The sequence below is a fragment of the Chiroxiphia lanceolata genome, chromosome W (assembly GCF_009829145.1).
Source record: "Chiroxiphia lanceolata isolate bChiLan1 chromosome W, bChiLan1.pri, whole genome shotgun sequence".
Taxonomy (NCBI): Eukaryota; Metazoa; Chordata; class Aves; order Passeriformes; family Pipridae; genus Chiroxiphia; species Chiroxiphia lanceolata.
This window is the reverse complement of record NC_045670.1, coordinates 12,109,451-12,124,063: the sequence shown is the minus strand read 5'-3', so window position 1 is coordinate 12,124,063 and position 14,613 is coordinate 12,109,451. Positions and strand designations below refer to the sequence as shown.

The window sequence follows — 14,613 nt, the reverse complement described above, 5'->3', positions numbered from 1 at the left end:
GCTGTGGTACTGAATCTTTTTGAACAGGCACATCTGTCTCATTCCTTTTATCATCAAAACACCTTGTCTTTACAGAAATCTTTTCGTTTAACAAGAACGCAGGCATGGGATATCATTTGTGCGTGTCCTGATTGTCAGGTATTTGCCTCATTACCCATGGCAGGAGGAGTTAATCCACAAGGTCTTTCAAGCAACAAACTGTGGCAAACTGATGTTACACATGTGCCCTCCTTTGGGACCCTTAAATACTTACATGTTACAGTTGACACTTTTTCTGGTTACATTCATGCATCTGCTAGAACAGGTGAAAAAGCTAAAGACGCTTGAAGCCACTGGCTTGCTGCTTTTGCAGTCATGGGTGTGCCAAAATCTATCAAAACAGACGATGGGTCTGCCTACACTGCTACTTCAACACTGCATTTTTTGCAGGACTGGGGAGTCAATCATGTTACTGGTATCCCTCATGTTCCCATGGGCCAAGCTATTGTGGAACGTACTCATCGCACTCTGGAAGCAATGCTGGAAAAACAAAAAAGGGGGGAATACCCTAACCTCAGTGAATGATTGGGTACAAAAAGCCTTGTATGTTTTAAATTTTTTGAATATGCAGGATGATATCTCTCCAACTACTGCCATACAACAACATTTTTCAACAAAACCCTTTTCAGCATCAAAACCAAAGGTCTGGTATAAAGATCCTGAGACACATCAGTGGGAAGGACCTGTTGAGCTAATTACTTGAGGAAGAGGGTATGCGTGCGTTCTTCTTCCTGCAGGACCTAGGTGGTTGCCAACTAAATATATACGGTCTTATCATGAGCTGGAATGACGAACTGCAGAATCCACTTCCAGAAATCCAGGGCCTGCAGGTGATACCTTGGAACAACAGAGCCAGGAAGAGAGAACAGATGACCAGTGACATCCTCCTTCCTTGTTTTCCTCTATGCAGTTTTCTGACTGCTGCTCAAGGACACACATCTGCTGCTGGAGAACACAGGTCCCTGCTGTCCGGCACACAGGCCGGATTGTGCAAGCAGACCTGAAGCAGTATATGTCCTGCATCATCTAAGATTCTCTCAGCAACCAGTGACACCAGCATTATCTGGGGTCGACTTGAACACCTACATGAGCAAGTATAATGTATCACGACAACAGTGGGTACAGTATAAACCCCTGGCAACATCTTTTTAGCTTATTTGACCTTGATCTTCTCTGCATCTAAGGTCTGTATTGCTTAGTTATTCTGTATCATATCAGCAGTAGTCATTTTAGTTACTGCCTCTGTTGCAGTCACCTTATTAATGGAAATCTGTGTAGATTAAACCGCCTCTGATAACATCTTGCAAGAACTCTGAATTTAAGCAAGTTAATTAAGCCTTTATGGTTTGTTTAGATGCCTTAGAATCTGCTATCATGTGGTTAGACGATAGACGACATGCCTTGTAAACTAGAAGTAAGTTGTGGTGTGAATTGTAGTAATCTTTGCTAAGTTTTGCAGTGACTACATCGAATTTCCCATTGAGCGGAATCATGGAGCACTGAGCGATAGCTGTCTTCCTCCATCATGCTGAATACAGAAAGGGGGGAGATGTAGCAAACCAAGCTTGAGAACAAGAAGAGAAGGCCTGAGGAATGTCTAGATGACCTTGTATTGTTTTCTCTAGGCTGTGATTTACTGCCCAGAAACGAGCTAAACCCTCCAGTTTGCAATTCACCATGCCGGGGTGTGAAAAAGGGTAACTTGAAACTCCAAGATCTGTGTGTGTGGTGTCAGTGTGATAGGCCGGCCTGAGAGACTGATGGATGTGTGACTTGCAGCTGTGTTCTGTCTTAATTTGCTTAACCACTCCCAGCTGAAAGTGAATGAGATAAAAACTGGATCATGGGCAATAAAGCGATTTCTGTCCATCAAGTCAGGAGTCCGTGATTCATTCCATCATAGTACATAAAGTAGAAGGCATCATCTCACAGCATACCTCGTTCTATAGAAGCAACAAACCTTTATTTATTCACTGCTGAAAGTGTAACATGCAGATGACTAGTCTTATTTTTTATGCAGTCCAATGCTGAATGCTTAAAAGAAAGTGACAATACTGATGAGAACTAGAACTTGGGGCACTTAACTTTGTTTAAACATGTTACCCATCTTTGCTTCATTGAAGTAGATGGATTTTGCCCTGGATTCTGTGAAAGGAAATTAGAAACAAAGTTTTTAAACCCTTTCTGTCAAAAATGGCTTGAAATAAGAACTTAAGCATATGACATTGAAGAATGATGATAATGCTGTACTACAAAAGGTCTTCCTGTATGCATAAATACATCCTTAGCCATAGCCATCTTCTCTTTTGTGATGACAATGTTCCCTTTAGTACGGCAGCATTAATACTGAAAGAATATAACATAGGAATGACAGAATGAAGTAAGCAATTTAAAGTGACAGCCTTCTGTTTCAGGTTATCCTGAATGCAAAAGAGGTTCATACTTATATACATATGTATAAATACTTATATATATAACCTATTTACAGTTCTAAATAGATTTAACATTTAATAACTCTGCACATCTTTTCTTCTTAGTGAATGGAGTTCAGATCCAGAAATGTTCCATGAAATAAATGTTCCTTCGTATAAATCTGAGTTTTTCTGTAGGAGGTAGCAGGATGTTCAGATTCAGTGGAGTGTCAGTTTAGTAATTTTGTTCAAAGTGCTTGGTGAGAATAATCTTTCTCCTATAATGAAGCACAAGGATAAGTAATAACTTTTTATTCATAATAAACATCAAAATATGAGCCTGCTGGTCTTTGCTTTTCATTTTTCATTACCTTTCAGTCAGAACTTCCTGCAGTGTGCACACAATGTGATCAATAACTCAATAACTTTTTTTCATGCAGTAATTATCTCTATGTGGTATTATCTGAACACTGGTTTTATTATCCAAAAGATGTAGGAGATATTCATATAATCAGATGATCCCTTTTCAGATGAAACTGCTTCACAACAGCAGGAGAAAGTTTGGTTTAAATAGCCTTTTTAAAAAATGTTGTATGGAAAGATTACCAGGAAGTACTTTTTTCTAAGGAAAAAAAGTACTCTAAATACTCTTTTGCACTTAATACTTTATATTTAATTAAGCACAAAGTAAATGGAAGTGTCCTGTAAATTAAGAGAGTTTTAAGTAATTCTCCTGTGTCTTTTAATAAAACAGCCTATTCGGAAAATAGGTACCATTGTTCTGAAGTGTCGCGACGGAAAGCTCTCAGACGCTTAATGTAAGAATCCAGGAACTTCGTTTATTGAAGATTGACAGCAGCTTAATATACACTCTATAATAGGCTCATGAATATTACAGGGATTAGGCTCCTTATTGGTACACAGTTAGGTGGTGATATCATCTTAACTGCCTTTCATTGTTTACACAGGTGGCTCGTTAAGGGTCTTTGTTTTGGTAATGCCAAGCTCCTGTTTTTCAGCTCAAGTTAGAATACCCAAGGACATTGCTGCTTTCTCACGGCCCTGCTATCTCAGACTTCTCACGGGCCTAGTCAGACTGCGTCTTATACTTTAGCAGTTCATCCATGGCCAAAGCCATGCTCATATGTCCTCGCATTTCTAACCAAATCCTCTATACTGAAGTTCCTAGATGATGACTGGACTACTGTTTTTTCAGAATAGATTTATCTTAAAAAATAACATTCCTATCTGGAATACACTCTCATTTCATTGCCTTCTAATTTTCACAGATTGAGATCTTACAAGAGTCACAAATGATGATTCCAGACTGCCAGCGCAGATTAGAAGTTGCATATGCAGATCTTACTCAACTATTAGTAAGTATAGCACCAAAATCCACTGATCAAGAAATTCTGCTTTTCTGTGATGAATTTTAGATAAACATGCTTGTCTGTAGTGTAATTGCAGCATATTAGAACAGGATTGAAGAATTACTTCTTATAGATCCCAAGAATAGCATCCTATAACATACCAATATTTCATTTTAGATAACTGTCTTTGCAGACTTGGTCTTCAGTCTATGTGTATTAAAATACTAGAAGCTGTCTTTAAGGAAGTGCACACTCAACATACACTTAAATACTGAATGGTTAAAATGGACTCTGAATTCCTGTGATAGTTACATGATTCACTTGCTTTAGGTAGTCTTTGTAGATCATGTAGATGTATATAATATGCTTGTAGTGGACTGAATTAGTCAAAATACTTTGCTTACCACTTTTATTATGCTATGGACAGGAAACAAGACAGCTGAATCCTTACTGAGTACTGCTTATGCGATTTATAAGAATTCTGCTACACATATAAATGCTACTGTGAGGCTAAAAATACATGCCGTAAATTAAGCCTCAGACATATGACAGCTAAAATGCAAAACCCTTTTCAAAGTCAAGACCTCTTGCCCTTGGATGGCATGCTTCTACTGTTTTCCAAAATAAGTTCTCAGTACCTGGCAGGATTTAGGGTCCTTTTGCCATTCAACTAGCTACTTGACAGTTAGTTGGTCTAGATTTCAGCAGCATGCAGAAGTGATGCTATTGATCCATACACTGTGCTGTACAGAGTTAAAACATGGAATGTGGGGAGTTACTATTCTTATTAAGAATTTGGTAGTCTTTAGAGGTTGCTTTCTGTTCTTAGCTCACCTTCAATGCTTAAAATCAACTATGTAGTAATATGTTTTTTCAATTGTCGATTTCTGCTTAAGCTTTTTTTCTTAATGGTACTCTTGTTCTGAGTTCTGTTGTTGGTTCCAGTTATGCTGTCCTTGGATTTAAATATTTATTTAATAAAATAAAGGGATGCATAGGTCAAATCTATTCACACGACAGCCATTATCCTGAAACTTAAGGAGGACAAAATAAATTGCCTGTACTTTGAATTATGTAAAATTAGTGTTTTCAATAATGATATATCCCTTGTTTCATAGTTTTCTTCTTAAATTTAATCCCATGGCCATTATTTTCAAAGTGCTCAAAAGTTTTGTTTTTAATTCCAGGAAAATGAAAAAGAATTGCAAGAAGCAGAAGAGTATAAAGAAGCATGTTCCATACTAGAGTCAGTGAAGCTGGAAGCCTAGAAGTTTTTCAGCAGCCTCTTTATATGCGTTTAGCACTGGGTCCATTCCACACTTTCATTTGACTATGGCTCTATTGTTATTGTTGTCTTGCTAAGGTTCTCTTTATGCAAACTGGCCTTTCTCTAACTGCTAGATGCATCAAATAAAGGATGTTCTGAAACACCTGTGTGTTCCATATTCGGGCAAAGTAGAAACATTTCCAGTTCACCTCAGTTATAGAAAGGAAAAACATAAACCCTATTTAATGTAAGCATAATAGCTACTATACATAACTTAATCTGAACAATTCAGGCTAAGAAAGTTTAGCTATCTAAGGAATGTGAGGGACAAATAAATACTTTGGAGAAACCTTATATTTTAAATAATTTCAAGCCGTTATAGCATAACAATCTTGCACTTAAAAAAGAGATTGAGTAAATGGCCCTTCGACATCACCCATCTTTTTTTCTGTGATGCAATTTATTTATAATTTTATTATTACTTCCTGTTCGGGTGCCATTTATGGATGGAATGAATATTACATGGACTTCTGAGTTGATGGACAGAAATCACCTTATCCCCCTGTGACTCAGGGTTTTTATATCATTCACTTTTAACTGGGAGTGGTTAAGCAAATTAAGACAGAACACAGTTGCAAGTCACACATCCATCACTCTCTCTCAGGCCGGTCTGTTCACACACACACCACATACACAGACCTTGGAGTTTCAAGGAACTCCTTTTACACCCACATATGGTAAGAATGCAAACAGGACAGCTGAGCTTGTTTCTGGGCATTAAATCACAGCCTAGAGAAAACAACATAAGGTCGTCTTTAGACATTTCTCAGACCTTTTTCTTCTTGTTCTCATGCTGGCTTGCTACAGAGCCCAAGACAGAATTAAAAGCTGATTCCAAATCTTTCTTAGTTTGCCTGAGGTTGATTTGTAGAGCCCAATTCACGCAATTACCATTGATCAAAGTTCTGTTACTTTTTCAAGAAACATAAGTTAGCAAATCTTGTCAGTTGGATCTGCTGGTAAGAGTATCTGGCCTGAATGCTTTTCCTGACAGCACCTTGGCTTAAGTGAGTTTCTTTGAACAAAGCTTAAACCCCAGAAGCTGGAAGAGAACTAAGAAGTAAGGGAACAATGCTTAATTTCCCTGGAAGACCAAGGGAACAGTGCTAATCTTCCTGGAAGACCAAACATTTACAAAAGCTATGGTTCTTTCAGAATGGCTTCTCTAAACAGCAAAGAGTAAGCTCTGATGAACAAGAAAGTTTTTTCCTTAGTTTTTCTAGTTTTAAAGGGTTTTTGCATGTTCCTTAAAGGAAACACAAAGTACAGTGTACCTTTTTTGTGGTACTATATTCAATACTTTTATTAAAAGTTTTTGTTAATTTGTCTGAGTTTGGGTAAACTGCAGTTTCAGTACCTCTATTTGTGTACCTTACTCTCAATGTGCTTGATAAATCTACTTATCAGTCTTTAGCACTGCTGTGACAAACTATCAACACTGCAAGATTTCTGATTGAGTGCAGAATGACCTACTTTTGAAGTAAGTGACCCCAGACTAGTATTAGACAGCACTAAGAGATAAAAACCGTTTCTGACAACACTGGTTTCATAAGAGCACATGCACACCTTCTTACCAGCATTGTGTCCTAGGCATGTAACTGCCAAATGGACACTGCCCTGTTCGCAGGGCAAATGAACTGCTCCTGAGGAGAACATGCCTTTGTATACTCATTTCAGTCAGTTTCTTCTATGAACCTTCACCAGGAACAGTGGCTGGAGCAGACAAAGCCTGCCTTAGCTGACTGACTGCAGTCAGCATAACAGTAACTATGCTTGCAGGTCCTTGAATGGAGTGTGGTGAATAAATGCTGAGCTGAAAAGGTGTGTGGGGATGTTGAGTCTACTGGGTAAGGCAGAATTTAAAGTAAAAAATACTCTTCAGAAGAAATAATATATACTTCTGGAAAACAAACCCACAGAAAAATGATGTGTAGTTGCTGAGTACCACATGCAGGTCAGCATGAAATCTAAACATAGGTGGGACCTGTAGTGGCTGAAACGAAGTAGCATTGTGGTATGGCTTAAGTTGGCATTTAGAGTTAAGGGTGCATGGGACTGAGTAGTTAATATATAAACCAGACTCCAGGGAAAAGTTTCTTATTGCAATAGTTTCTAGGGTAGAATAGTTTCTCATGTTTGCCAATACATGTCTGTCAAAGTTATTTTCTAGGTCCCTTTGATTACATAATGAATTAAGATGATACTCTCTCCTATTCATTTCTTCTTCCGTCTTACTGAGTTCTTCAAAAGACTGAGCATATTCTGAGAAAATAGCCAGACTCACTGATGAAAATTGAGGTATGTTCATACCTGAAAGGAATGGCTCTCTTCTTGTCTCTGGGTACCCCAAAAGTGTCTGAGAGGACAGCAGCATGATTATCTGTAAAAACTATACCAAAAAATTTTGACAATGCAGCAATAACATAGGGCAGGCCCTTGAAGAATCATTTGCCTTGAAGGCAAATCCATGCAGGTAATGCATTACTCATGTTAGTGGAACAGTTGATCCAGTGATATATTATGGCAGACTAAATTTTTCCAACAGTGCTCTGAGTGACCACATGCAGATTATTGATATAGAAGATTATTTTTGCTGTGTCTAATTTCCATGGTGAAGTAAAATACAGAAAATTAAGCCTAAGTAGTAATATTGTCATCTCAGATCTCAAACTCAAAAGGCAGTAGCACATCAAGTGACACCATGTTATTTCTAATTTTTGATTACGTACTCATTTTGGAGATACATAGTCTGCATTATCAGATACAAGAACCCATTACAAAAAAGAAAAGTCCTGTGGGCAACATTTTTGACCTCTGTCCTCTTTGAACCTTGCCACTAGCTTAACTGATGCCTTTCAAAGTCTACCTAAGATTGACACAAGCTGTATTCACCCTTACATATGATGGATGATACATGTCCATTTAGCACTCAGAAGTTTTCATACTGCACTCTTATCATAAATGCATTTTTATGCCTGTCATAGGTTTACTTGTTCTAGAAAAACAAGCAGGGAATTTTTCTTTCCCCTGCATCACTGTAAAAGGAAGATGTTGAACAAGGGAGGGGGAAGGGGTTTGCCTAGGGTAATTGACCCACACAAAAGAACTAATAAGCAGATCCACATTCCAAACTGATGGTCCTCCAAAGACTGTGGGGAGGGGTGAAGAGGGGTTTTTTCTCTCTCCTCGAAAATGGGAGGCACTTCACTTTTGCCTTAACTCAGGCAAGGTGTGTGTTGGAGGGGTCCGAGGTTCACTTTGGTTTTGGCCTGGTCACCTGGCTGTTTCTGGCCCTGGTTTGCCTCCGTTTTCCTGTGCCCTGTTCTGCCCCCAGTTCAGACCTGCTCGGACTTCATCAGAGAGGTTTGACCCACCTGCAGAGGAACCTTTTGGGGAGGAGGTGGCCTTTTTCCTCCTCTGCTTCCGTGTTGGCAGTGGCATGTGTCCATCGTTGAAAGGGGGCAATTCCCGGCCACAGCCAGCTGCAGACAGTGTGAGTTTCGCGGGAAAAACCCCCTTTTCCCCCTTTTTTCCCCTTCCCCTTCTCGGTGTGGAGTGGGAAGATCTCCATTTTCAACTTCTCCCGCACACCAGAGCCCCCCTGCCGACCAACACAGAGCAACTGCAGGCTCTGCTACTCCAGTGATCCAACAGTGCCCCCTGCTGATCGTGGTTAGAATTGTGCCAAAGGGCAGAAAGTATTGAACTGGTTCCTTTTTGGAGGGGATTTTTGGGTACAGGATTATTGTTTGGTTGGTTTTGTGTTCTTTTGTTGTTCTACCAATACACATATATCCTTTAATAAAGGGCTGTTATTTTCTTTCTTTCTCCATACTTCCTCAGTTGGAGCCTCTTAATTTTGGATTTACAATTGCTTAGAGGGAGGAGTTTGGTCTTCCTCATAACTCATCCTCCTTAGTGAAACACTTCAGTCTCATTAAACTGAGACAATGCCCTGGACATTTCTCTCTCTTGCTTACAGAATAATTTAAAGAACTTTCTGAATTATTTGCCAGCAAAAGCATTTTCTTTACTGAAAGGCCATAGCAGAACAGGAGTCCAAAGGTGAATTTAGAAGAAAAAGGTAGACAGAAAAATAATAATTTGTAAGTAAGTTATCATTATAAGTCCTTTGTCCACTGATCTGATCACATGCTTGCTAGCTACTACCTGCTATTGTTTGTCCTTGCAGAGTTAGGATTCTTGCCCTTTGATTCAGATGTGCTGCATCTGAAATGCAACTATAAAACAATCTTCACTTGTAAACTAATATTTCTCAAGTCCTTAGTTGCTGTATATTCAAAACTGAAAGTAGTTTCAAAACTCTGTCCTCTAATTTAAACTCCTTCCTTCACTTTCTAAAACCTTCACAATATACGGGTAATGTAACTGGTCAATCTGCAGATCAGCTCCTTTTGTTATGTTACTTAAGGTGTTTTAATTAATACAAAGCCCTTTCTTCCCCAGTGTATCAGGGCTTAATTAGATGTTGATACTTTGGTCTGTGTTTGGCCCAGCCACCTGTAAAAGTTTTGTTCTTTCCCTGCCAAGTAATGAGAAAACAAGCACTGATAGACGAGAACTTTGTCCTTGAAGCAAGCATCTGGTATAAACTCAAATTAATGGACTTGCATAACGAAGGGAGAGACTGAGGGCCTCTGGCTGGGCGGTGCTGACCACACCTGCCTAGGTAGACATCACTCAGTTGTAGTGCTAAACCTGCATTATATGGGAAATCTGTTGTTTAAACATGTCTTAAAATGGCTTTTGGTGGTCTCTGCAAACACATGCTTCTTCTTCCCAACACCCCCCACGGTAATGTTATCTCAGGAATGTCCTGGGAAGGTGTCCTGAGGTGTTTCCCATTGGCCTTTGTTAACCCCTTCCTGTGATTGGGTGTTCCTGTAAGCCCCTTGAGACTTCTAATTGGTTACTCTGTGAATCCTCCTGAACCCCATAAAATGTAACATCCCCAACAATAAACTCTCTCTTGCCTCCTCTCCACGCCCGGTGTGCTGTCTCTGTGCCTGCCATGGAGCCACGTGCGTGGGGGGAGGGGAGGGCACCTCTCCCCTCCAGGCTCAGGGACAGAAGAAACCCCTGAGAAAACCCCTGGAGTTCCCTTTCCCCATCCTTCAAGACGTTGGAATGGTTCTTCAGATGGAAATGGAACTAGAACTGGGCCGCCCCACGCCGTGGGTGGGGAAAGGGATCCAGACTCAGTTAATTGTATAAAAGCAGTTAGCTCTTGTTGGAGGGGGAAGCAAGCTTCACATCAAGGACAACGTTACCTTTTGCGGGGACGCCTGCTATTTTTTGAGCCTGCCAACTCTCCAGGAATGCAGCTTCTGCTATGGGTAATTCTAGGCATTCTGGGTCGGTAAGATATCTTTATAAGCAACACCTGGGTAATTGGGGGAGTCGTACTGAGGGCTTATTTTCCTCCTCCTTCCTCTCTTTTGGGTTTGTTCGTTTTGTTGGCCACCTCTTGATAATAAATATCAGTTTTGTTGAGCTTTCAACAGTGTTATAGTTTCAGTTTCAGTATCTTCCGAACTGTCCCTATTACACCCAGCAATAATTTCCCAAGGATTCTTTGAAGGTAAATTTATTACATTCATAAAAATAACCGTGATTCTAAAATAATGGTTTTTACAGGCCTCTAATACACCACATCTCAAAATATTCTTCACGAAAAGCAAACCTTGCAATTTCTTAGCACCATATTTTGGGTTGTTGTTTTACAGTGTTAACGTTCTAGGGGAAGATCCATGAAAATAACTTAATATTTTCTGAAAACTGCATGTTGTAGTTAACTACTTAAAAAGCTGATCCAGGTGTATTGGGTCTGGCTGAGCTGGAGTTCATTTCCCCATAGTAGCCTTCACAGTGCTCTGCTTTGCATTGGTAGCTCATCATCATGGCTAGGCTTCGCGAACGAAGATTTGTGAAGGCACTATCCACATTTGCTGCAGGCACGCTGGTGGCTTATGAGGCCAATACGTGATAGACATATCCGATTGCAAAAGGCGCAGCAGAAAGACTCCTTAGATGGTGTATTTTGCAAGACACGGTTCTTTCTGCGTTGCCTTTTTTCCTCGAGAGTGATCCTGCGTGAGTTCTCAAAGGAGACAGCTGCGTTGTAGATGATGTGTCTCCAGGCCTCCCGATTGGAGGCCAGAGTAGACCAGTTATGGTGATCAATATGGCCAAGGCTGAGATGTTGTTTCAGGGAGTCCTTGAATCTTTTCTTCGGGGCTCCTCTCATGCGGCAGCCAGTGGTAAGTTCACCATAGAGCAGGATCTTAGGGAGGCGGTGGTCCTTCATCCTTGAGACGTGCCCTGCCCATCGCAGCTGCGTTCTCAGTAACATGGCCTCAATATTTGTGACAGCTGCTTGCTCTAGTACAGATGTATTGGTCACAAAATCTGACCAGTGGATGTTAAGGATTGTACGGAGGCAGCGCTGATGGAAGCGTTCGAGGAGACGCAGGTGGTGGCGGTAGATGACCCATGATTCGGAGCCGTATAGGAGAGTAGACAACACTATGACTTTGTAAACACTGATCTTGGTGCTTTTCTTTAAGTGTTTATTACGCCATACTCTCTTGTGGAGTTTTCCAAAAGCATTATATGCCTTAGCTAACCTGTTGTCTATCTCTCCGTCGATCTTACCATCTGAGGAGATGAGGCTACCAAGGTAATTAAACTGTTGGACTGATTTGAGCTCTGATTGGCCAATGGTGATGTGGGGATGATGGAAGACTTCCTGAGGTGCAGGTTGATGGAGGACCTCTGTCTTCTTTAAGCTGACTTCCAGCCCAAAGAGCTCAGCAGCACCTGCAAAGCAGGATGTTAAACGCTGCAGAGCTGCTTCTGTGTGAGCAACAAGGGCGGCGTCATCAGCATAAAGCAGCTCCCGGACAAGATGGTTTAAGGTCTTGGTGTGGGCCTTCAGTCGCCTTAGATTGAACAGGCTTCCATCAGTACGGTATCGAATGTAGATGCCGTCCTGATCATCGAGGTCTGCTGTGGCCCTTTGGAGCATCATGCTAAAGAAGACGGTGAATAGGGTAGGAGCGAGAACGCAACCTTGTTTCACACCATTCTTAATTAAAAAGGGCTCAGAAAGTGTGTTGCCATATCTGACTTGGCCGTGCTGATCCTCATGGAGTGAGATGATCATTTTAAGGAACTTGGGGGGACAACCTAAACGTTCCAAAATCTGCCACAGACCTTTTCTGCTCACAGTATCAAAAGCCTTGGTGAGGTCGACAAAGGTTACATAGAGACCTTTATTCTGTTCCCTACACTTCTCTTGCAGTTGTCTGAGGACAAATACCATGTCTGTGGTGCTCCTGTTGGTTCTGAAACCACATTGACTTTCAGGTAGAATTCCTTCTGCTATAGTGGGTATTAGTCTGTTCAAGAGTATTCTTGCCAGGATTTTGCCAGCAATGGAGAGCAGAGTAATACCACGATAGTTTGAGCAATCTGATTTAGTACCTTTCTTCTTATACAAAGTGATGATGACAGCATCACGAAGGTCTGATGGTAGTTCACCGAGCTCCCAGCAGCGCACCACAAACTCGTGAAATTTGGTGTGGAGTGCAAGGCCCCCATGTTTCCAGACTTCAGGTGGAATTCCATCAACCCCAGCTGCCTTGCCGATTTTTACCTGCTGTATGGCCTTCAGAGTTTCTTCTAAAGTGGGGGCAGTATCCAATTCATATTTTACTGGTTGTTGTGTGATGGACTGAATTGCTGAATCTTGGACTACACGGCTGGTACTGAAAAGAGTCTGAAAGTGTTCAGACCATCGATTCAGAATGGAGGTTTTATCTATTAGAAGGGTTTGACCATCAGCACTGAGTAGAGGGCTTTGGACCTGGTATGTAGGTCCGTATGCTGTTTTCAAGGCCTCATAGAAACCTTTGTGATCACCTGTATCTGCGCATAATTGAGTTTTTTCAGCTAGATCGATCCACCAGTTGTTCTGGATGTCGCGAAGTTTCTGCTGGAGCTTGCTGCATGCGAGACGAAAGGCTGTTTTTCTTGCGTGACAGGATGGCAGTGCAAGGTGTGCTTGGTGGGCGGTTCTCTTCTTCCTCAACAAGTCTTGGATTTCTTGGTTGTTTTCGTCAAACCAGTCCTTGTTCTTCTTGAGGGAGAACCCTAAGGATTGTTCAGAGGAATGCAGGATGCTGTTTTTAATATGAAGCCAGATTGTTTCAGGAGAGGAATCTGTGGGAATGTTTTCGAGCCTAGTTTGAAGGTTTGCCTGGAAACTGTCTCTTACTGTGGCTGATTGGAGATTGTTAACTTGGAGTCTTCTCCTTGGGATGCTGCCCCTCTTTGGTTTGAATTTGAGCTTAAAATTGAGTTTACAGCGCACAAGCCGATGGTCTGTTTGGCATTCTGCGCTGGGCATCACGCGGGTATGGAGGACATCGCGGGCATCTCTCTGTCGCACTAAGACATAATCAATGAGGTGCCAATGCTTAGAACGGGGGTGCATCCAGGTTGTCTTCAGACTATCTTTCTGCTGAAAGATAGTATTAGTGATGGTGAGTTGTTGCTCTGCACAGAATTCTAACAGAAGTCGACCATTGTCGTTGCAGTTTCCAACACCATGCTTGCCTAATACTCCTTTCCAGGCTTCAAAATTCTTGCCTACTCTGGCGTTGAAATCACCAAGGATAATGATCTTATCGTCTGCAGGAACCTTTTGGGTAAGGAGGCGCAGGTCAGTGTAAAATTTATCTATTTCAGCAGGGTCAGTTTGGAGAGTTGGGGCATATATACTAAAGATGACAACATATTGCTTGTTGTTTAGCGGAAGGCGTAGGGAGATAATGCGGTCAGAGTGACCTGTCGGCAGATTTTCGAGTTTAGGGACAATGGAGTTTTTGATCATGAAGCCGACTCCTGAGAGGTGTTTTTCGGTTCTGGGCTTGCCTGACCAAAAGAGTGTGTAACCGGCACCATGTTCTCTGAGGCTGCCTTCTTCATGAAGGCGAACTTCGCTGAGAGCGGCGATGTCGATGTTGAGACGAGCCAGCTCATGGGCAATTAGGGCAGACCGACGCTCAGGACGTCCGCTACCCGCATGATCGAGCATGGTTCTGATATTCCAACATGCTAGAGTTAATTTAGGTACACCTTTGGAGGCAGGTGCATGCCTTTGTCTTTTGCTCTTTGTGCGACCGCATTGGGGGAAGATGCCCGTTGGTCTGCGGTTAACCAACCGGGTGAAAGTGGAGATGAGCTTTGTTTAGGTCACCTTTTCTAGGCCCCTCTCCGAGTGGAGCAAGCAGTGCTGTCCTTGAAAAGGCTACTTGGTCGTTCAGGGTGCTGCCCCAAGAGACTGTCATCTCCGGTCAGTCTCAAATGACCAATATCCTGAACCGCCTGCATGCAAGGTTGGGTCTGCGGCTCCCGGTGCACCTTTCACCTGCCGTTTCGA

At 41.7% G+C, this 14,613-nt stretch overlaps 2 protein-coding genes across 2 annotated transcripts in view; both read left to right on the top strand.

Moving 5' to 3' along the window:
- LOC116780048 (tubulin-specific chaperone A-like) overlaps nucleotides 1-5,384 on the top strand; it is a 66,347-nt gene extending 60,963 nt beyond the window's left edge. The window contains exons 3-4 of the mRNA XM_032674560.1: nucleotides 3,740-3,826; nucleotides 5,008-5,384. Coding sequence (XP_032530451.1) covers nucleotides 3,740-3,826; nucleotides 5,008-5,088 — 168 coding nt within the window. The 3' untranslated portion in view covers nucleotides 5,089-5,384. The remainder of the gene's footprint in view (nucleotides 1-3,739; nucleotides 3,827-5,007) is intronic.
- LOC116780036 (syncytin-A-like) overlaps nucleotides 1-14,613 on the top strand; it is a 1,173,168-nt gene that overhangs the window by 784,911 nt on the left and 373,644 nt on the right. The window lies entirely within an intron of this gene.